Source organism: Lagopus leucura, unplaced genomic scaffold (assembly GCF_019238085.1).
Source record: "Lagopus leucura isolate 7727_CA_CO unplaced genomic scaffold, USGS_WTPT01 Super-Scaffold_100002, whole genome shotgun sequence".
Taxonomy (NCBI): domain Eukaryota; kingdom Metazoa; phylum Chordata; class Aves; order Galliformes; family Phasianidae; genus Lagopus; species Lagopus leucura.
Window position 1 is genome coordinate 84,292,521 of NW_024962263.1, and position 24,738 is coordinate 84,317,258.

General features: G+C 36.5%; 1 protein-coding gene across 2 annotated transcripts in view; it reads right to left on the bottom strand.

Moving 5' to 3' along the window:
* ZFAT (zinc finger and AT-hook domain containing) overlaps positions 1 to 24,738 on the bottom strand; it is an 81,890-nt gene that overhangs the window by 25,891 nt on the left and 31,261 nt on the right. For both annotated transcript variants that reach the window (XM_042869977.1, XM_042869975.1), the window contains exons 5-11: positions 22,247 to 22,397; positions 20,510 to 21,975; positions 19,106 to 19,338; positions 12,050 to 12,137; positions 8,242 to 8,391; positions 5,990 to 6,163; positions 2,058 to 2,146 (exon numbers count right to left, since the gene is read on the bottom strand). In XM_042869977.1, coding sequence (XP_042725911.1) covers positions 2,058 to 2,146; positions 5,990 to 6,163; positions 8,242 to 8,391; positions 12,050 to 12,137; positions 19,106 to 19,338; positions 20,510 to 21,975; positions 22,247 to 22,397 — 2,351 coding nt within the window. The remainder of the gene's footprint in view (positions 1 to 2,057; positions 2,147 to 5,989; positions 6,164 to 8,241; positions 8,392 to 12,049; positions 12,138 to 19,105; positions 19,339 to 20,509; positions 21,976 to 22,246; positions 22,398 to 24,738) is intronic.

The window sequence follows — 24,738 nt, forward strand, 5'->3', positions numbered from 1 at the left end:
GATGATACGAAGTTGGGAGGATTGGCTGACACGCCTGAAGGCTGTGTTGCCATTCAGCAAGACCTGGATAGGCTGGAGAGCTGGGCAGAAAAAAACCGGATGAGGTTTAACAAAAGCAAGTGTAGAGTCTTGCATCTGGGGAGGAATAATTCCATGCACCAGTACAGGTTGGGGGATGACCTGCTGGAGGGGAGCTCTGCGGAAAGGGACCTGGGTGTCCTGGTGGACGACAGGTTGGCCATGAGCCAGCAGTGTGCCCTTGTGGCCAAAAAGGCCAATGGCTTACTGGGGTGCATTAAAAAGAGCGTGGCCAGCAGGTCGAGGGAGGTGATCCTCCCCCTCTACTCTGCCCTGGTAAGACCTCATCTGGAGTACTGCATCCAGTTCTGGGCTCCCCAGTACAAAAAAGACAGGGATCTCTTGGAAAGAGTCCAGCGGAGGGCCACGAAGATGGTGAAGGGCCTGGAGCATCTCCCCTATGAAGAAAGGCTGAGTGAACTGGGTCTGTTCAGCCTTGAGAAAAGGAGACTGAGAGGGGACCTGATCCAGGCCTATAAATATCTAAGGTGTGGGGGGCAGAATGGCGAGGCCGGACTCTTTTCAGTGGCGAGTGGAGACAGGACAAGGGGAAATGGCCGGAAACTGGAGCATAGGAAGTTCTGCACAAACATGCGCAAGAACTTCTTTACAGTGAGGGTGACGGAGCACTGGAACAGGCTGCCCAGGGAGGTGGTGGAGTCTCCTTCTCTGGAGATGTTCAAGACCTGCCTGGATGCCTACCTGTGTGACCTGCTGTAGGGAACCTGCTTTGGCAGGGGGGTTGGACTCGATGATCTCTGGAGGTCCCTTCCAACCCCTACAATTCTGTGATTCTGTGATTCTGTGAACCCCTCTTAGCAAATATTCCTGATTGACTTACTTCAGTGTTTTGCAGTTCTCTTAATAATGCACTGAATAGCCACAATTCAATTTAGGCTTAGAGGACTGCCAAGAGATATTTTATTTGTAACACTAAAATATAGTCAGAACTACCCATGTTTTAACTCATAAAGTACTTACTATGAGTACTTTCATCTCATTAGCCATTTAAAAAGGAAAAGAGTGTTTTTCCACTAAAAAGATAGGAAAAAATTTTTTTATATATATTATTGGTCTTTAAGAAAAAAAATCTTTCTTTAAAATATACAGTCCCTCTAGATGATTTGCTTCATTTTCCTATATGATCTTGCCTTCCAAAACTTAAATCATGAGTCAAAAAACTGTCATTCTTTCTGCTGTATGAAGAAGCAACTAAAGTGTACTCTTCATAGAAGCAAACTAATTTGTTAGATAATGAAAACTGTTTGCATATCAAAATAGTATGACATTTTCCATGATTACTATGTTCATTGCTAAGATAAGTGTTACATTAAAATGAACATTTCATACATAAAAAGTACCCGGTTTTTCGGGAAAAAAAGACAAGGATCATTTCTGTTTTCTGAAAGCAACATTTCACAATTCATTGCATCAAGATCATGCCGAGAACCAATTTGAGAATAAAGCCAAACTAAAGTCTACACATTTCTCACCTAAACACTTCACAGAAGCATTAACAATCTTCAAAATTCTCTCCAAGCCACATTTCAGATAAACGTGTTGGGTTTTTTTAAGTTAATTAATCCTCATCAATTTTCTTCAAGTATATGAACTCACATACAAACTTTCACAGCAGATTAAGATGGGCAATGAACAGTGATGGATGGGATGCATATTCCTACTTTAATAAGGAATTTTAAGATACATATGAGATTAGTAATGTCAAGTCAGACATAATGGTTACATCTGATATAGATTTTAATACATGTATCTTTGTCAGGTACAGATACTGAAAATAGTCCACAAACAAAACAAATCCACCTCAGAAGTCTGAATATGAAATGAATATTCCCAAAATATTATATTATTAAGATGCTGTAATTGTGACTATAAAACAAAATGTGTTAGTTTTGAAGCTGTTGCCTGAAGTTCCATGTATTTCTGAATGTTATCAGTAACAAGAACTTATGTTTTCTTACCTTGAAAGGGACATGTTGTTCCATATGACGTAGGAGTTGTGGCTTCTGAACAGCTGTATAGTCACATACTGTACATTTAAACTGCTTTCCTGAAACAGGTAGAAAATGGAATCACAATTTTCTATTTAAATTCTGAAAACTACTGGTAATATTTCCTCATAATGATGATTTCCAAAACTACAATAATGAACAATACTCAGTTTACCACCTGTTCTCCAAAATTTGATTAAACAGAGTGAAGAGCAGTAAGGAAGAAAAAAGGCTTGAGTGTCACCTTTAAATTACAAGTGTTAACTATTTGAGGTTCTCTTGGGATAGTTTTTTGGTGAAAAAGAGGAAAAATCAGTATAGCAGAGCCTAAATGGAAGAAAGAAATAGAGAATTTACCACTACAGTCACCTTTACTTCGCTATTCATAAAGCAGATTTATACATCTCAAAAATACTGATGTTTGGTCATGGTTATATGGGTTTACTCTTCTTTTGTCCCCAGTAGTGAGTTGTTAAAATTCAAACACATTTAAGTTTGCTTGGTTTTCCCTGCATGCTTTCTTGATATATTTCAGGTATAGCATGACAGAACCTATTATTTTTACCACAAGGTTTCTTCAATGTATTTTGCTCTACTTTTCCAATAAGGACGCAAAGTACCTTAAAAAGATTTCTATGAAGGCTTAACCCAAGACACAGGGAGAAATAAAATTGGTCATAGAATGAAATAGGATTAATATGGCAAATAGCAGAACCTCGTGTTCCCACCTTTCACTTTTGCTTACACAGTTTTAAAAATGAGCACAGACTGCAGCAGAGAGCATGATGGCTCCTTGTTCGTTATGAGTTTTTGCCTTTTTTCATCTAAATCTCTGCAGTAACCCTCAGACTCACATACAGTCCTACAAGGCAAGAGAGAGCACATACTGGGATTAGCTCACACCTCCTGTGCGGTGTCTGGAGGCTGCCAAACAGGAGAATGGGAAAGTTCTATCATCTGTCCTTGTAGTGCTGACTTGTATTTATTTTAAAAGGGGACACATTTTCTCAAAATGTTTGGGCTTAAAATAACTTCGGAACTTCTACTCGACAACAGAACATGAAGACAACTGGAGCATAGTTGCAAAACTTTGTTCTCCCAGATACAAGGCTAAAAAGTCACTGAAAGATTCAAGATACACTGTGTTTCTCAAGTACTTTACAGACTGAAAGTCTGATTGTCAGTACAGTCATACAATTTGTAGAGACTGCTTTGTGGAAAAAAAAATACAAAAAAACCCAACAACATTAATTCAGTACAGAAGTGTTATCCAAAGAAAAGTGCTTCTTTAAGTTCCATATAGAAAGATTATGTTGTATTCCTAGCTTATTTGAAATTTTTTTACATGCTTACAAGTTTTTAAGTCAGGCCTTAATACTGCAGTTACTAAACCTGAAATAGCAATAAGAAAACAGAAGAATAAGAAAAGGAATTGCAACTACCCAAGCTGATAGGGAGAACATTCACTCTAAAATTGAACGTTTTTAACAGAGGGCATGACTAATGTCTAAGACAATTTACTCAAAAATCAGATAGATGCCCTGTCACGTGAAGTCTTTAAATCAAGTCTGCTTAGATATAAATACATCTAAAAAGATGTCCCACACAACCCATCTGAAATATGATGTAGAATTATTAAATTACAGTCTGTATTCTGCAAGATATCAGACTCTGTGGTCATAATAACCTGCTTTTAGCCTTGAAACCATTACTCTAAGAGGAATGAATTCTCTATGACATTTTCAAGAAACATCTGTAGCTGTTTGTGGCTCTGTAAAGAGGGAAGCTCTCAAACAAATACCATGCAGTACTTCCCTTTGTGCACCTTTTAGTTTAAAGCATTTTCTCTCCCCAATCTTTTTTCCTTATGATTTAAAAATAAAATAGCTTGTCTCCATTTTTTGTCTTGCTTTCAAACTCCCTTTCTCTACACATTTAGATTGTATCAGTCCTGCTATGTATTAAACGTAGAAAGACTGCATTTCCTAATTAAATGCCCATGGTTGGCCAACTATATCTGATCAAAGCAGTGTGTGTGTTAAAGCTAATCAAAAAGCAAAAGAAGCAATAGGAAGGATAAATAAGTATTGTCTTGAAGAAATCAGGTTTCTTTAAATTCTGAATCTCACTCAAACAATTGCAAGCATTTTATAACAAGTGTGAAAGCTTCCATGAAACAAACCTAAGAAAAATTGTGTTGCAATTTCTGATATCTAATTAAATAATGAAAAACAGCTCTTCTGATTTATTTCTAATCACAATGAGTAATAAGACTGGGCTGCAGAGTTGTTTTCTATCATGTCACCCTCAAGTGGAATAAAAGAGACAGAAAACTATTTTATATTCCACTAGGTAAACTGACCTTGCAAGGCTGATATTTGAACAAAAATTGCCCAGATTCCTAACTCAGGAAGACAAGACTCAAACAGCAGAAGCATCTCTCAAATTCATTTGTTTGTGAAATAATTGAAAAACACTAGCTATGTGCTAGTGAGAAGATCTGAAGTGCTGTCAGTGTAGGAGGAGACATTCAGCAAAGAGAAATCAGCAGCATCCTAGAGGTTCTGAGTCCCTTAACAAATCATACAGTACATTCTTGATGACAAATGTTATCTTTATTTTCACAATTGTTGGAAATATTTGAAGAGTTTACTGAAGTGAACTTTGTGAGGAATAAGACTCTATAGAGTCACTCTCTATCTAGAGATAGTGAAATCTGTCACCCAGTGGCAGCTTGCATTTTTCCAAAGGTAATGGGAATTTCCTAGAACTCTGTGTTTGTATCAGTCCCCATGCAGGAGATATTAATGGCACCACAGGAAGATGTTTTTCTAAGCTCCATATTCTAATTATATTCCAAATTTTCTTTAAATTCAAATACAACCTGCTCTCTCCCTCTGCCAGCTATCAGCAGATGATCTGGTAAGTGAAATTGCTGATTTCTGCACATGTAATTTATACATACAAGTGCAGCACCTGTATGTTATTGATCAAGTTATTCGAAAACACTGGAAAGTACTTTTGGAATAAGGAATGATTTTCTGAGTTGGCAATACTATATATTTCCTATAATATATATCATACCACTGTGAAAGGGAACACCCCTTCAGTTAGTGTCACACACACTGAAGAGAACAGACACAAAAATAAGAGAGTATCAAAGGATAATAAGGAGCTTGTGTGCAAGGGCAATGCTAGTGAGCAGGCAAAAATTTCAAGAAAAAATAATTTAAATGAAATGGTCAATAAAGAGAGGCATTAGGCTCCACAAGGTTGCATGAATAACAAAGACCATGCTACTAAGCTCAGCACAACTTATAATGCTTATTATGCTTTGAAAATAACAGGGAAATAAAGTATTGTTGCATCCCAAATTTTGAAAGAAATTAGAATATTTTTATCTTGGTTTACATCTAATTTTTTCCTATCATTACCACAGAAATATTAAAATTACTGAGCAAATGTTTCTGCGCGTGTCTATTGTGAATACATACCCCTGCGTACCACCTAGGATACCTGGGGACACAGGTGTGCAGTAATTTGCCTCTACTGGGCTACTGGATTTGGCAACTCCTAGCAATATTCTCACAGAAGAAAGCAGATAATAAAGGAATTATCTGTATTTTCAAACTTCTGTTGAGATCAGAAGTACTCTGAAAGTATATGGAAGGAAGTGACCACAATAGAGAAAAGCAAGTATTCCACGGACAACTGTCTTTCACAGAGGTCAATTTTGAAAAGTTTTTGAATTATTACATAAACAGAAATATCTCCTGGGAAAAAATAAACTTTGTAAGTAGTGTTCAGTGCTCAAATGAAAAAAAGGTTGTTAATATAGTGCTATATGACAGGCAGCAGTTATTGCCCTAAAATAAACTTGGATTTAATAAATGTGCTCTTACCGTCAGCAGTATGAAGGAGTTTATGGCTCTTCAAAGTGCTTTTTGATTTGAACTTTTTCCCACACATATCACAAAGGTGTGTTTTCTCAGTGCTGTGACGATTCATATGAGCTTTCAAGTTACTCTTGCTGCGAGCGGCATACTCACAGAGAGAACATTTGAAGGGTTTGACACCTAAAAACAAAAAATGCACTAGGAAACAAGCTGTATGTTTTGATAAGAGAGTGGACATTTCAGAAATTACAAATTTTGAGAGAACAACACAGGCAACATTTTAAAATTAGGGTGTTTACATTTAAGAAATTTAATTTGTAGAGTCCAAGTAAACTACACTGAGTTCTTGACAGTATCAGATGATTTAACTCATTACGAGAATGGAGTGTTGGGGTGCTCATTTTAGAATTAAATATTTCTATATTAAATGCAGGTTCTAAGTTCAATAAAGAAAATATGATTATTTTTGTATTGTTATGTTGACCCTGCATTTAAAAGCAGAATCCAATCCATCTAATCCATCTAATCCATCTAATCATCATTTGAATCTAACTGACAACCAAATGTTTTCCTAACAGTCTTCTGATAACTAACATACTCTATTTACTGTAATAAAGAACAGAGAAACTTCTTTTAAGAAGACTGGTTCATTAGATATTTAATACATAAGCACAAGTTAAATGTGTAAAGTTGCATTTGATTGTTAATTAGCTTCAGACCTGCTAATGGCTTGCATAGTCATACTTTTTTCTGGTTAAGCTTACAACTTCACTTCTTTCAAATCGTCCAAAGCATCAGTATCTCATCTAGCAGAAAGTGAACTAGAATAAAGTAAATCTTTCAAAGAAAAGTTAGATATAACTGAACTAGTAGAGTAATTCCACAGTTTCATGAGGCTCTGACAGTTTTAGGTTGATAGTCATGATCTTAAAACTGGATTTACAAGCATGAGGAATTACAGCCTACTTTCAAGCAGACTTGATTGCACACTTTGATTTTGGAATAAATTCCTGTCCATTTCTCCCTAGTTACATGAAAAGGGTACCAAATTTTCTTGGCAGTATAAACTCTGTCTACAGAATACATGACCAATTGTTCCAAGCCTTTGATTTTGAATTACCAAAGCTCCTGAAGGATCCTAGAGAGAACAACTACCATAGTAAAAAGACAGAGTTCAGGCTTTCAAACACACAGTATGAGAATAAATGTCTGCATGGGCACTAACACTTTGGTAACAAAAGAACAGTTCAGGAGCACCGAATTCCATTATTCTCTTTATGCAAATTTATGGATAAAGAATCCAGAATAATGCTGAAAGGCCAAAGGCAATCCGCTCCATAGTTTATTTACCATTTGAGTCGTCATATGAGCTGTCTTTCATCTATTATAAGCACAGATACACTGAGTAGGCAAAAGCTTTTACTGGACAACGGTTTTAAGTCAAAGGAATTTTCAAACTCTGTGCTAGCACTGAAATGGAATTTCTTCCTGAGACACATAAATAAATACATATATGCATGTAACATATATTTGTATGCAATTATATGCATATATACACATATAGAATGCTGATGCACGCACACACACACATACATGTATACAGGATCAGCAGTGTCATATGGTTTTTTTCCATCACTGTTTAGGCCCATGTCAGCTAGCTGCCATGCTCAGCATGATGCAATTAAAATACACACAGAAGTTGTAAGTGCACATCAAAGCAACAGGATTTCAGCTGTTTTACTAATAGATTCCTTTAACAAGCATGTTTGGACAAATCTGAAAGAGCAGTAGCTTTTCATATGGAATTACTGAAAATTACTGGTTTTAAGAGACTCTGAATTTGAATTTAAATTGCTTCTCTCTTTTTTATAGAATAATTTTTGGATGTATATGAATGAGGTCTAGAAAAAAATGGAATAAGAAGCTTATTAATTTTCTTTAACCTTTAGGCTGTCTATTCATGTTGAGAACATGTACTTTTTGGATGCATATGAATGAGGTATTGAAAAAATGGAATCAGAAGCTTATTAATTTTCTTTAACCTTTAGGCTTTCCATTTGTGTTGTGAAAATGTAATTTCATATGTGATTTAGAATCTATTAAACTAATTATATAAACATTGAGAGCTATTCTACTGTAGTTTAACTTTTTTTTTTATTCAGGTATAGCAGTAAATTCGAATTCCTTTTTAAGTCAGTGAAGCTTGTGTGGAATAAGAAACTGATCATATTCTCAAAAACTCAAAACCAGACTTTTACCTTCATGAGCCCAAATGTGACGCTGAAGGTCTGACCCATTCTTCATAAAATAAAAATCACAATAGGGACATTTCACAGCTCTTTTTCCAATAAGTCCTTTCAACTGCACTCTTCTGCCAAGAATCTCAGAAATGGTACCCATCGAAACCTCTGAGAGAAAAGTAACAGATAATAAAAACAAGAAGGACATCAGGGAATTTGTTCTCTGTTACATATATAATACTGAAGAGCTAGATCCTGATCCACTTCAGATTGTTATAAGTTTTACCTTCCCTCGTGCCACTCAGATAATACCAAAGCAATGAATACAACACTTCTACTTTAGGGCCTTTTCCTTTAAAGCCTTTCATATGTTCTTACCTTTCTCTCTCAATTTGCACACTCAATAATCCCCACTATCTGGTTACAATAAATAAATAAATCTTGCACATGCCATTGGCTGAAAAACCATTTTCCAACTATGAACATTTACAATAACCTAATCTAGTGGTTTTTTCTTCAACATTTTCAAAAGAGTTTCTCCAAAATTTCACCCCAGCTTTCCAGAGATGTCAAGGATCACAATAATTCAGTCAGCTACAATCCTCAGAATGCCTGATAACCAGAAATTTTAAAGTGAAAAAATAGCGGTGTGCTCTTGCAGCTCGAAAAGCAAATGGTATCCAGGGATCCATCAGAAAAGGGGTGGTCAGCAGAGACAGGGAAGTGATTGTCCCCCTCTACTCTGCTCTTGGGAGGCCCCATATGGAGTACTGAGTCCAGGTCTGGAGCCGCCAGTACAAAAAAGACAGAGAGCTGTTGGAGAAGGTCCAGAGGAGAGACACAAAGATGATCAGGGGACTGGAGCACCTCCCCTACGAAGTCAAGATGAGAGAGCTGGGCTTGTTGGAGAAAAGAAGGCTGCGGGGTGACCTCATTGCAGCCTTTCAGTACCTAAAGGGAGCCTACAAACAGGAGGGGAACCAACTCTTCGAAAGGGTAGATAACAGCAGGACAAGGGGAAATCATTTTAAGTTGAGGAAGGGAAGATTTAAGTTGGATGTCAGGGGGAAGTTTTTACAGAGAGAGTGGTGAGGTGCTGGAACAGGCTGCCCAGAGAGGTTGTGGATGCCCCGTCCCTGGAGGTGTTCAAGGCCAGGTTGGACGGGGCCCTGGGCAGCCTGGTCGAGCGTTAAATGGGGAGGTTGGTGGCCCTGCATGTGGCAGGGGGTTGGAGATTCATGATCCTTGAGGTCCCTCCCAACCCTGGCCATTCGGTGATTCTGTGAAAACAGACTTCTGGAATAAATGCATCTGGAAGATTTCTAAGGTCACCTGTTCCAAGCAGGGCCAATTTAGCAGGTTCAATTAAGATCTCTGCAGTCCCATCCAACCTTGTTTAAAGTACTCAAACAAGAAAAAACACAGACAGGTCTGGACCCTCACCTACTTTCTATGGTAGATTCTTGATACATGACTTCAGGCTTGTATGTCTGCTCAGTAGGGATCTATGAAAGTTGATGCCTCTCATGTCTCAGACTATTAATACATTTAATATTAAATCAGATAAAAGCTGGATAAAACCTGGTCAAAAGCTAGGTAATTCTGTGAGATGGGATGAGAATCCAAAAGCCCTCCTTTACTGCTAAGTTCCCTAGTCGTTGGGCAAAAAGGGCTAAGTTCTCTATCTCTGGTTCAAAATACGGCTCTACAAGAGATTTTTGACCTACTGACTTCATGGAACTAGAGTTCAACTCTATCCTCTGTAAAACTAGTAAACGAAGAAGTATGATTTAATAACACATCTTATACTTGATGAAAATTGAAGCAATGAGAGCAAGTCATGCTGAATGATATTAAGAAAGGAAGGAGAAAAAGAGCTACAGAAATAATGTTTTAATGATAAATATGAAATGGTTTCAGTTTAAATCAATTTTTGGTGTGTTGTTTTAAAGTTCAATTTCTTTTTTACAGTATCCACCTTTTTCTTTCATTTTTGTTCTTTTCCATTTCCATTCTTAAAGACAATTGCAGTCATTCCATTCAGTAATTGACAATTTACAACAACACATTCCTTACATTTATTTAGCTTGTAATTAAGTACGTTGGAAGAATAAAGGGTTTCCTCCTGCTTACAAGGACAGCATGCACAGTACAAAGAACTGTGCATTAAAGCTGCTTAATATATTTATATAGTGTTGTTGCATAACTACTGCATAGGCATATCTTAGATGCATTTCATTTATACCATGGAGGTATACCAGCAAAATACCAGATTTATCAGGTAAGTTCTATTCACATATATGAATTAGAAATGAAGATACAAATAATAGGCTGTACATACATATATTTTTTAACCTTACTTCTATTATAATCAAGAGTTTAAAAGAGTGCAATTTCCCAAATCAAAAAATCATTCTATACTTTTAGAAGGAATCAGATGCAAAACAAATTGCTCACTGTATTTAAATTCCTGAGTTCAGTACAGCTTGACAGTTAACTGGTATTTCTGGACTGCAGACATACCATACACTAATAATTCAGCAGTCAATGGACCAGTGCAGGCCAATGGCAAGCTTTAAGGGCACAATATACAGTGCACTGCTAATTCACAGACTAAATTATTTAGAGAGGCCATGTATATTCCCTGGCTAAGGCAACAAAAAAAGCTTTACAGCCACAGATCTTGAACATTAATTTCTGTGCTTACTGACTTATCTACTGTCTACAGTACAGCACATAAGCCTTTCCTCATCTCAGCTTGGTGCAGGAGATACATCCCATAACATTTGACAAGTCCTCCACCAGGCACATTGTTGTGGTCTACAAATAAAGAGGTGTGGGAAAAAGAGAGCTGAAGTGGAAGCTAGTCTGAACTTAGAGCAAAGCAAATTGTTAAAAACACGAGTCTAGCACTATCTAGTGGCAGTAGGAAGATAAGAAATTACTGCCTTACCTATCATGCTGTATTTCAGACAAAGACTATGAAAGACATTTCAAATGGACTTTTTCTTTCCCAAACTCAACTGGTACTTTCCTACTTAGTAACAAATTACGTCAAGTGGTAAGCATCACCGTAAAACAAGCTGATAAAAGTATGTAAGCCTATACAGTCAACTCCCATTATCCACAGTGGCGAGAATCATTCTATCCAATATCATACAAATACTGATGAAGGAAATATTGCCATTTTGCTTGAACTGATAAATCATGGCATTAGAAAGCAAATCTAAAAAGATTTTCACTGGATTGCAGTAGCTAGCTTGGATCCAGCTTAATTCTGGGCACAGAATATTACACCAGGTTCTAGTAACAGCCCTGCTGCAGACTTCAGATGGCCCTGGAGATAAAGCCTGGCCACATCCTAACTGAGCAGGCCTAGAGTCAACCCAAGGACTTCTGCATTCATGTGAATTTATCTACAAATACAACAAACTACCGACAGACAAAATAATGTGCAACAAACTCACTTCTGTCAGTTAATGTATGGGCAATGGAATTTTATGTCTAATATCCTGTTACATGATATCTATGGGACTAATTCCAGACATGCTGATCTTAATTTGAATTCACTTAAGTCATCTTTTGGATGGAAATGAGTTCTTTGCCAGGTGAACTCAGATTGCTTAAAACAGTCACCTGATATACCTGGAACAATAACCTTTTCATTCTAAATTCTAACATCTGCAAACCCAATAAAATCCTTAATCGAAACAAATTAGATTAAACATAGACTTTTTCTTTGGAAGGTAACCACATTATATTGCTCACTGTAGAGTGCATAGTTGAACTGTAATATACTGAGAAAATTTCCCTGATTTTTTCTTACCAGGATGATTTATCTTGATGTGTGATTTTATAAGTCGATCTTCAGAAAATGACTTCTCGCACACAGGACATGAATAACTCTTTTTATCCTTAAGTGAGAAATAAGAAGAAAGAAAGAGATTGTATTTTAAGTCCACTGGTAAAATCACGATGTCATTATTCAGTAACACGCAGTTCTCAACAAAGTTGTAACGGAAAGTTCAGGGTTGTTGGTGTTGATTTTTTTTTGATTTAACAAATTCACATATTTATGGCAAAATAAGTGAAAGAGAAATATGGAAGAATTCTAAGCACATCATTAATCCTTGTGAATGTAGAGCTCCAAGTTAAAGTACATGAGAAAATGCACAATAAATGTAAGCATTATCTTCTGGATGACACTTTAGACAAGTCACATAACAGATTAAACTTCTTTGATAGATGCACGACTATTCAGTTTCTTCAGTGATTTCAGAGATTCTCCAATCTGAAACCTCAGATTTCATTATTCTGAAGACATCTACCAGTCTTATAATACTGCTTAATGGCCTGAAATTGAGCAGAAAAGTTAACAATGACAGATGCCATTACTTATTCAAAGTCTGCATTTTGAACACTATGAATATGCAGCATTTTTACATGTTACCAATAAAGCATTATTCAATATACTATACTGACTTCAAGACTTCCAGATCTCTCTGGATTTTACCAGTGTTGCTGACGTTATAAAAGCTGTAGCATCACCAAACAAGTGGAACTAAAGAGCTTTGATGAAATTTCTTTCTGTATGCATTCTTAGTGGGTTTTAGTGTTGTTCCAGAAGCAGCTAATTCCACATAAAAATGCTGGACTTTTCTCCATTAAGTGAAGAATTATCCAATTTAAAAAAATCTTTGCTGTTTATATAAATTGAAGAGATTGATCTGTCCAGCAGTACCTGCTGACACAGACCAGGTGCTCCACCAAACACATCGGTCATCTACACACCACTGCTCTGACCAGGTTAATGCATGACAGGAGTATCAAAAGAATAGACAGAGGGAAGAATGTCTAGTTAGTCAGGACTAACTAGGTAGATAACATCTCCCACCAGGTAGTATATCTACCAAACCACTGGGAGATTGCTGGAAAAGGTGAGTTGAAGTTACGGAACAGATATTTTCATGGTTATTTCAGGAGGACAGAAAATCTCTTGAAGAGCACAGAATGAAGATTACTGTTTCAAAAGGAAAACGTTATGAAAGAGAAATGTGCAAGTAAAAGTAGAGTAAGAATCCTGGACTCTACCAATTTCTCACCTGACACTAACGAGGAAAATAGGACAAAGAGATAAGTATTGCCTGTAGGCTGTAGTTATAAATGAACATCCCTCTTAAAAGTAAAGCAAAAATGAAAGATTTTAGTCATAAATTGTTTTGGATTACCTCATAAGTATTTGCATTTAATATCATTTACATCTGAGAAAACAAACAAACAAACAAACAACTGGCTGAAATAGCAGTAAGCAATTTCATTACAGTGGAATATGGGATAGAAACTCTTTCAGTTAATATGGCAATAGCACAACAATAATTCTGACTGCACTGTCAGAAAGTTGTCTGTGAGAAAAACTATGCCAAGGATGGGGGATAGCAGCTCCTATAGGATTAACACCTTGAGTGAAATAAAGTACCTTACTAAAATGGAGTTGGGTCAGTCACCACTTGGAGCCCTGAGAACCTCACGTGAAGTGAGAACAGCAGAGAACACCAGCTAGTTTATGGAGGAAGAGATTCAAGAAGCCTGTGCAATGTTCATCAAGTGCCCTCAGAAAAGAGCTGTTAATTCAGGGAATTAGTATCTCTCAAACCATGTACCTATTATCTCTAAACCTGCTACCTGCTATGATTTTGGTTTTCTACCTGAATATGTTACCCAAATGAAAATTGATAAATTCATTTTCATAAAAATAAATCTTCAGACATATTTTTATCATTTCTCTTATTACTTTTATGATGTAATTATGGTAATTTTCTTGCAGTTTCTCTTGAGGAGCAACAAGAAATTACAGGCATCAGAAAGTATTTTTCCATGTGCTTATGGAAAACAAAAATAAAAAAAAAATCAACAACAATCAACAGGTTTCTTCAAGTAGTAAGAAAGTTTTCTACAACAAGTTCTATGGTAAATGATCTTCAAAAATGTGTCTTTTGTAGAGTAACAGATTTCAATTCTGAGCATAGCCCCAAAAAAGATTCCCCCCACCACAGCTGCAGCTCTGCTGATTGCCCTTGTCATAGGCAGTGACAGAGGCACTTGGAAGGACTTACACTGAGGTTGTAGTAATACTTTCATCACATTCTCAGCATGCAGGTTTTCCTCTGCTATGAATAGAAGTTATTTATCCTGCACCTTATCAGACTGCCTGCCTTTTAGATGCCTTTGAGGGCTTTTGAATGATGCAAACAGAAGCAAGGTATCAAGAAAGACAGATCTACCTTTGTTGGAAACCAGCTGCATAATCCAATCGACTACTTCAATTTCAAAGTCACATCCATACTTCCTGAGGCTTCCTTAATCCCTCTATTAGTCAATTTGAGAATACGTAGGAATCACAGAATAGAAGGGGTTGGAAGGGACCTCCAGATATCGAGTCCAATCCCCTTTAAGAAACTTAAAATAATTCCAAAGTTTTTGATTGGAAGTACTGTTCACATCCCACAATTCAGGAATTAGTCAGGTTCATAAACAATCTTAAACCTAGAAAAAAGTAGTCTACTATTATCACAGAACTTTCTTTGTTTATGTTATCATTCATTATAAACTTACAGAGGAATCACAGTGCCTTTCTCTCTATATAAAAGAATTAAAATTGTGCTTAAAAAGGATTTCAATATCTATCTATACTGATACAGTCCTTAAAGAAAATTTATTTCCCTGAGGTATGTGTTTCAAGATAATTCAATGGGTAGATGTACTAGTATATAGCCTTAAAACAAAAATGAAACTCTCTGGATATTTAAAAAAACAATGGACCACTATAAAGTGCAATTAATTAATCAAGCAATGCCAAACACAACCAACAATGCAAAACACCGTGAATGTAACCAGCCTACTCATAAACAGAGGCACCCTGATGACACGAGGATCTTACCCTATGAAAATAAAGAGTAACATCTGATGATGCTATATCAATATAAATTCATGGACCGTAACAGCAGTTCTGATGCTAATTTCAAAAGAGACTGTGTGAACTCCTGACTGCTTTGTAATTTGTTTTATTAGCAGTGCAAAGTCAAAACTATAGCTATTATAAAAATCATTCGATTCATACTACATGAGACTAATGTGATATAGAAATCAACAATACCCTCAGCTTCTTTATTAGCAGTGACATTATTTTATGAGCAGGAAATAAAACAAAGCTCCACTAAATATTGGTTCCCATTGGCAAAACTAAACGTTTCTCATCTACCCAGTGCCTCCCAGCTCAGCAGCCAGGTGAGTGTAGTACTCAGGCCAAATGGACTAGCCAGTGGGCTTTAAAAATATTTTTCTGCCCTTACCACTCCTCTTTCTTATAAAGCTTTTCTGAAGCTAATGGTCAGCAAAATATTCTGATGCTGGATGAACTGAGCTGCTGAGAAGAGACGTTTAGCATCTTTTCCTCCCCATACTGCAGTATCTGACTGTCTCAACTCTTCCTGCTTTATTATTTTAAACAGACTGAAAAGAATACAAGATTTTACAGATGTGAAAAGTAATTTGTTAAGACAAAGATGCTTCTACACCAAAAATAATATGTACATGTCAGAGCAGCAAAATAAAGAATAAAACAAAAACAGAGGAGTGAAAAATCAAAGCTCTGCACAGAAGTTGATGACTGAAGAAAGAGACAAATTACAGAAGGCATCTACGCTAGCATCACAGTAAGTTTTACTGACTTAAAACCAAAACAAGAGCAAAGCAGCACGTACAGTCCCAAAATGACTTTATTTAACTCTCCTCCCACACTGTTTTCTCATTCCAGTATTTAAATCTTTATGCATTTTGATAGTTTGGTACTTGAACATTTTTGTTCTTTTTGTTTTCTCCATAGCTGACGCACTTCTTCTTTCATGTGGAAGAAAAATTATGATGAAGCTACTCATTGGCTAGCAAAATGAAAACACTGTCAAGCATCTTCCAGTGTTACTACATCCTCAGATGGAATTCCTGGACCTATAGCTGCAGTGGACATGCAATCACAAGCCTTCTTGTAGTAAGAAATGAGCTAGCTTGAACTCCTGTGCATGTGCCCTAATCTAAGAGTATTGCCAGCAGAAGTTCTCAATTTGTTAATTACAAAAAAATTATTGTTCAATAATGTAGAGTAGTAGAGAGATTATACCCACTCCTGCACCTACTCAAATCAACAAAAAATTAAATATTAACATAAAACATAAAATAGGGCTCCTGAGTTAAACTTGTGATGAGTGAAGAAGTGCAGAAATCCTTATCAAACTTGTCATGATGCTCAAATTGAAATTTTCAAGATTGCTGAATTAAGCTGATGTCACTGTTAAACTGCAACTGTGCTCCGCTGGTCTGATGTACCCAGAAAGTGGTTCACACACACAGATGAGGGAAATTACTTAAAAAATTGTAAAAAGCTAGACAGACTTTATTATAGCTCACAAGATGATAGCAATATTTTTAATGCATTTTTCATGAAATAACTGCTTAGAAAAATAAATGGCCAGCTGAAACTTCTTATGGAAGCCAGCATCAAGAACAAAAGCCATTTTCCAACTGAGTGGCCAGACACACGTTTGGTTAATTCTTTTTCTGTTCATTACCTTGCATTCTTGACTACACAGTGGCAAATATCCCAGATCTAGAAGTACCACAGCCAGATCTGGATTCTGGATCAGAACTCCAGCAGTGTTTATCTTGGAGATAACTTATAGATTTATAATAACTTCAGACACAAACTTCTCTGTGATGTTTATCAGTACAGAGCAAATGATGAGTGACAGGAATTAGCACAAAGTTGCTTTTTAATAATCATCATTTATCCCATTCATCAAATAAGACAGGAATCCAGCTGAAAAGCAGCCAGGAAAAATCTAATGAAATACGTGCGTTTGTCTACAGAACTGAGATTTTCATACTGGCTATCATTGGGGAACTTTAAACATTAATATTTGTTAAGTATTAATTTTGCAAATGAAAACTAACATTAAAGTAGCTTTCTGTATTTGTCTGTGCCTACTTTTTTAAAGTGCTGTATTTTGGATGAGCAGCCCCATTTACTGAAGGCATGCACTAAGTAAATATATCAAGCAGCGGGCAAAAGGACCAATAAGAGCACTGCCAAGGTTAGTTACTGAGTAAATGCTAATGAATTATTTTTTTCAATTCATTTAAATACTCAACTAGATTTTGCAGTAAGCATCACTAAGCACAATTTTGAAAGAGCTCACTTTCACAGTGTTTTTAATTATGAAATGCATTTTCTCAGTTCCATTTAGTGTCATGAAAATGATCCTCCTGGTGGGAGCTGTCGGATATTTATCACACTTGAGAAAAAAGGACAAGGACACAGAAGTCTAATTTTAGGCTCTTTTTTTACAGTAGTCTCAGATATCATTTACACAGATTTTTCCCATCAGGTGAACATTATAAACTTAATAGATTCAAAAGAAGCCTAAAAAATATGTTTCATGAGTTTTTAAATAATTCACAGTGAATTCAGATTGATCAAAACATCAGCAATTTGTGGGATAAAGAGGAAAATAAACCTTTGTTTTATGTCATCTATGGTTGGTTTGGTTGTTTGGTTGTGGTTGTTTTTTGTTTTTTTTTTGTGTTCTGGTTTTTATTTCCCTCTGGTTGTTGGTTTTTAAAGCTGTCCTGCAGTTCCATAAGACTATTACTTAATCAGAGTAAAAATACCTGTAAAATAACTTCAGTTGTTGGAAACATTTGCCAAGAGCCTACCCGCAAAATGCAGATGACCTGAAAACATTAGGCTGATATGTAAACATCTTTTTGAAGCAGCTATGCTCATTTAGTAGCTAGAAACTGTCCACATCTGGGGAAAAATTACCACAAGTCCTTAATTCAAACATTACATTTCACTTGTAAAAAAAGATAGAATGCACCACCAACACTTATCACAGTAGTTTAAACAAGTTGTGATGTTATTTTCTCATGTGATTAGGAGAAACATGCCCGTAAGTGGTGCATTCTACATTATTCATGTAATAATGTTAGATTAGAGAAATATCACCAAGCTGTGTTTTAGAGAAAGAGGGTTCCCAGTCCAGCATGCAGTCTCTAACATAGTCTCAAAGAAAACACGCAACAGGGCACTTAAAAGCGTATCTCTTCTACCTCTTCTAATGCAAAAAAAGCAACTGCAATGGGCATTGAGGGCTGGAAGGTTTACTGACTAAGATGGGAAACTTTAATATCAGAATTCTTGGTCTTCGTAGCCACTAAAGAAAATGGTGGTTGGTCAAACAGATGGGCTGCAACTAGTTGGAGCTATTGCTAAACAATATTAATAAAAAAGCTTTTCAGCAATTTAAACTTCACTATAATAACTAAGAGAGAAATAAATATTCATTTTACCACAATCATCTCTCTGAGAAGGAAAGGATCCGCCTACAAGGAATGAAGTAAAGAAAAGTAAAGAATCTGAGAATACTGGGAAAACTGAAGGGAGAAAGTGGATAACAACACTATATGGGAAGCTACAATAAGAGTGATCCAACTTAGGGAAATGGTGGAGTCACTGACCCTGGTGTTTCCAAGAGAAGTGTAGATGTGGCACTGAGGGACATGGTTTAGCGGGCATGGCGGCAATGGTTTGATGGTTGGATGAAATGATCTTAGCGGTCTTCTCCAACCAGAATTATTCTATGATTCTACATATATACTTGCTCTAGCTCATGTAACCAGCTCATCTAAGACTTCTCAGGCAGACAGAAATACTCATGCTCAGGTTAGAGCTCTTGTATCTTCAAGCATTGCCACATGGTTCCAAACACCAAGGAGATGACACTAAATTGAGATAAACATACTACTTGGCTTGTTAGTTTTGGTCACTTACCAGCTCAGAATGAACTTTAAGATGTGCCTGGAGCTTGTATTTATCTGGAGTAGAGTAGTCACAATGTTCTGTAGGACATTTCAGCAAAATATTGCTGTGCTTTTGAATGACATGACGCTTAAGGCAGTTTTTGGTGATGGAAGAGTAACTGCACTGGGAGCAATAATATAAATGTTCTCGAGTGTGTGTACGAACATGCATGTCATAATGTACTTGGTACCAAAATAACTTGCCTGAAAATAAAACCAGACATGAAAAGAATTATTTCTAAGCAATCGTTAATGAAAGTTCCAATGCATACCCAATTTTCTTTTACAACAAATCATGCTGCTTGAATTGTGTCCCTTCTGGCTGCAAAACAAAAGCAAAAACAAAAACAAAACTTATCTTAAAGAGTCTACTAACAAAAATGTTTACAAAAATGCTTTTGTCTAAGAAGGTTGTGTCATGTCCTGAAACAGCAAGTGCAACTCCATTACCTATAAACGATCCTTTTACTAATGAGGAAGTCCTTTATTTCTCTTCTCAATGAAGACTGAGTTCAACTCTTCAGTAGAAGAGCTTGTCAGAAATCTTTTTTGGTACCTCCCCTCATTTTATTCCTTCCTAAAAGTTCTTTTGACACAATGGCACCAAAAAATTAAAATGCATACAAATAAAACATATGTTATGGTGTTTAAAACCGAAAATTTAAAAAACAAAAACTTCGACTCCTTTCCCTTCTGAAAAAGGGAGACTATGAGAAAAATCCCAATTACTTCACTCCAGCTGTGTCAGCTAAAAAAACTGCAGTTGGGATAAATGAGGATGTATAGTCTTCTCACATCTATGAATACAAAAATCAATTAGAATCAGAACAGTGCTGATCTTAAACCACATTATGAAAATTTTCATTGTCAGAGAAAGTGATTAAAAAAAAAAATCAGCTACCATATCCATTGTACACAATTTGTATGATAGTACATCATTCCATGCTTTACAACAAAGACTGAATTTTACACTAAGACAATAGTGAAGCTGCAGTGCTAAAGCACAGACTGGCTAATACTCATCACAGACACTTATGTCTGTTCTGCTCAGCCCCAGTAAAAAGTTCTGAGGTAGGATAAGGCAGATAGGCAAAAAGAATCTGTCCAGTTCTATTAAACTTCAAATCAACAGAAAATCGATTAGGGCAAAGCTCTGCTTTACTACATTCCATGACTGTTTTATGAGGGGATTTCAATTATTTCATTTTGTTTATACAGGTTAAACTACCCTGAACTGCACAGTCCATACCAAACTAAAAAATACTGATGCAAAAATACACAAATTTACTAAAAACTGTAAACCAGAGAAGTAGGAAAAAGACAGCCCAACATATAACATTAAAAAACAAAAACACATCTTTGTACTGCTTCTTACCACAGTATTCACATTCCAAATCTCCATAAACCTTCCTTATCCTCTCACACAACTCTGTGTTCATTTGTCTCTTCTGTAAGCTATCCAAGATCTGCATAAAGGCAACAGCTCCGTTCCGATTATCTGATTTATCTGCATTAGAAGAGGCTGCCTGTGGACTGACAGCTGCATTAGCATCTGGTGCTAGCAAAGGGTCAGTTGTTCCTGTTGAGTTCTGAACTGACGGATTGCTTGTTTCTGACTCACTAGAAGGAAAAGACTGATTTTTCTCTTCAGAAACAGAAAGATCCTCAGTCACTGCATTGTTTTGACTCACATTTAAACTTGCATCCTCAGAGAGCAAAAGCTGAATTTCTTCACCCCGTTCATTTACAGAACTGCAGTGATCAGATTCCTCTCCATTTGCAGCAGAATCTTTCAACTCATCAGGAGCAGAGGCGCCATTTTTCAGCAGAAAGCAATCTGACATTACACAGGATTGAATGTTTGTGACTGCTGCCTCTGCTGATGCCTCACAGACAGTCCCTCCTACGTTCTCTACCAGAGGATTTTCACATTCTAAGGAAAAAACGGAATTAGTTTTTAAGTCACCATTATGCTGATCATTATGGTTCACATCTGCAGCTATCGATTCATCTGTGCAAGTAGATGGTGTGGTAACAGCATTAGTACTCATCATAGTCAATTCATCTGCAGTTTGTGATAGCTGTTCACCAAGTGCTTCTGGCTGTATATCACCTCCTGGCTCAAGCAGGCAGAAACTTTGATTGATGGAACTATTAAAAACAGAAGTTTCCTGCAAATCTGCATGTACTTCTTTGATGTGAGCACGGAGTCGTACAGAACTGACAAATTTCATCAGGCACACAGAACACACATAGACAAACGGGTGTTTGCGAACATGAAGCTCAAGAGCTTGGTATTTAGTTGCTCCATGACCACAGAGCTCACAAGCAAAGGGCCTTTCATCACCATGGACAAGCATGTGACGGTCTCGATCGAGTTCATTTTTAAATTTGCGTTCACAAATATGGCAGTCATAAAGAAGTTGTCTTTTGCCCTCTCTTGTCATCAAGCGAAGCTCATCAAAAACATCTTTCACCTTCTTATCTTGAAGGTCATGTGTTTCCTTGATATGCTTGATCAAATTTTTAACATCTGAATATTTCTTTTTGCAGAAGCGACAATGCTGCTTTATTTTCTTGTGAACTCTTTCAATATGGACTTTGAGATGGCCTTTGCTGAGACATGTGAAAGTACAACAGTCACAGCTAAATTTCTCCCCTGTATGTTTCCGCAAGTGAACATTAAGGTTGGCTTTGATTGCACTGGCATAATTGCAGTATGAACACTTGTATGGTTTTTCATTAGTATGAATCCTCAAATGTGCTTGGAGGGAGTGTTTGAATTTGAACACCTTATTGCAGTATTCACATGTAAAAATCTTCAGCTGAGTTGGACCTAACCTAAAAAGAAACAAAAATAGCAGTACTTAAAATACTGAAACTTGGTATCAAATATTTCATAGATATTCATAGCAGCCACAAATACTTACCTTTATTTATTATAAAGAAATATTCCTTGTCAGCTTTTTTAAATTCTACAACCTATGCACAGAGTATTTTTAGCTGTTCCTTTATTGAAAAGGCTCAGAAAATATGAATGCAAAGCTTCCCTATTGATTTCAATGAAAATGAAATATTTTGTATGAACTAACCATAAATACTTCAAAATTACCTGATTGATTTCACTGTCTGCTCATATGGAGTCTGCTGAATTGCATATTCTTGATATCCTCTTCGTTGTGATGGGTCTTGAACCACTGTTTCTGGAGTACTGGGTTCACTTTCTTGGGGAGCAGCCTCAACTGGAACAATTTTTGTGGCTCCTAAAAGAAAGAATAAAATATGTTCGTTAACAGTATTTGACTAAATTCTGCATTATCTATAATATATGAGTGTAAAACACCAAATGCTTTACGTTGGAAGGGCATTTAACGATTGTCTACTTCCAACCCCACTTTCATTAGATCAATTTGCCCCATCCAACTTGGCTGTGAGCACTTCCAGGGATGGGCGATACACAGCTTCTCTGTGCAACCTGTTTCAGTTCCTCACCACCCTCATAGGAAAGAATTTCTTCCTCATAACTAGTCTAAATATACCTTTTTTAAAATCCGTCCTACTGCTGCACTGCCCGATAAATAAAACATTAAACTCAGTAATCATTAGTTCAACTATTTCAGTTTCTATTTTTAAATTCCATATGCATATAATGACAGGTACATGTGCATAGGACAATGGGTACAATTCCAGAAGATACCAGTACTCACACCAAATATCTGCTTAAATTACGTGACAGAATTATTGGTTTTGCAGAATTACAGAAGTGCTTGATGCCTACTGCTGTAAGATCCCATATCCAATTATTTCCACCTTTAACAAACTAAGTTTTCAAAACTCATTTTTAATTTATCAGTTTCTGTCTCATAATGCTACTGAAAACTTCAACTGCTGAATCAGTTCCACAAATGAGGCTGGGGAAAAAGACACTGTTTTGTCTATGTTTGAAAGTCCGGGCAAAATTTCCTTGAACAAATTTTTATTGCTTATGTTTTGGGACTAACTGCCATCCATTCAGAACAAAGGAACACGTGCTATGTGCACTTATAAGTCTCCATTAAAAACAGAGGTAAAAGGGCTACGTTTAATGTAAAAAAGATCAGATACCATCCCACAGAGCTTTCACAAAAAGGGGCAGAAAGAGCACATTTTGAGCACACTGTGATTGAGATTATTTAACTGCCTTTTTTTTTTTTTTTTTCCTTTTCCCTTCCCTAAACAACTGGATGGAAAATATTCAATGTCAAGCATCCACATTTAGCACTGAAGATAATCACATAAATATTAATTTACAGCGCAAAGAGAAACCTCAAGTATATCAAACCAAGCATTCATTATTGATTGATCCCCTCCTTTTTAATTTCACAGTCCAACTGTAATTCATCTACCCATGTTTTAAATGAGAATATTACTAAGTTTATAAGTGGTAATACGTATTTATTAACATGTATATTACAAGTATTTATACATAGTTGTGAAATTCTCATATTCAACTAACAAGCACTTTAGAAAAATATCTGAAGATAACAAAAATTGATTTCAGGGCTGATACTGGAAAACAAACAGTAAGCGAGGACCATATACTGAGTACTGAAGAGAAAACAATGCATTAAATATGTAGTAATAGATGACTTTCATAGCCCCTAGGAATAAAGTATATAATACATAAAGACTGTTCTATGATATACAGACAATAGAGAAACAAGAAAGGTTGCACATGAAAATATCTTTGAATTAAAAAATGAACTTAACAACTTCATGTAAAACTGAAATTCAGTATATTTCACTTTATTTCCTTTTTCCTGGATAGTACATTTGTATTTAATTTCATTTCAATGCACCTGAATAGAAGCCAAGTATGAACCAAAATAATTTTACAAAGACACAGGAGCCTACATTATATGTATGTTAACAGCAAGAATATAAGTATTTACAAAATGAAACAAATGAATAAAAAAGGAAGAACATTCAAGGAGTGATTGCTCCATTAATAATAGAATGAAATTAAAATCCTTCTTGTTCCATTTAGAGAGAAATTATCTGCCCAGGTAAAAAGTTGATTTCCCTCTTGTTTATAAACTCTCCTTAAATATTGGAAGGCTGCAATGAGGTCTCCCCGCAGCCTTCTCTTTACCAGGTTGAACAAGCCTAACTCATTCAGCCTGTCTTATAGGATAGTGCTCCAGCCTCTGATGATCTTCATAGCCCTCCTCTGGACCCTCTCCAAAAGTTCCACATATTTCCTGTGCTGGGGGCCCCAGACTCGGATGCAGTACTCCGGATGGGACAGAGTAAAGAGGGACAATCACCTCCCTCTCCCTGCCGGCCAACCCCTCTTCTGATAGCACCCAGGATGCCATTGGCCTTTCAGGCTGCAAGCACACACTGCCAGCTCATGTTAAGTTTTTCGTCAATCAGGACCCTGTGTCTTTCTCAGCAGGGCTACTCTCAAGTTCTTCTCCTACTTTATATACATATCTGGGATTACCCTGACTCACATGCAAAATCTTGCACTTTGCTCTGTTGAACATCATTAGGTTCACAAGAGCACATCTTTTGAGTTTCTCAAGGTCCCTCTGAATGGCACCCCTTCCTTCTGCTGTATCA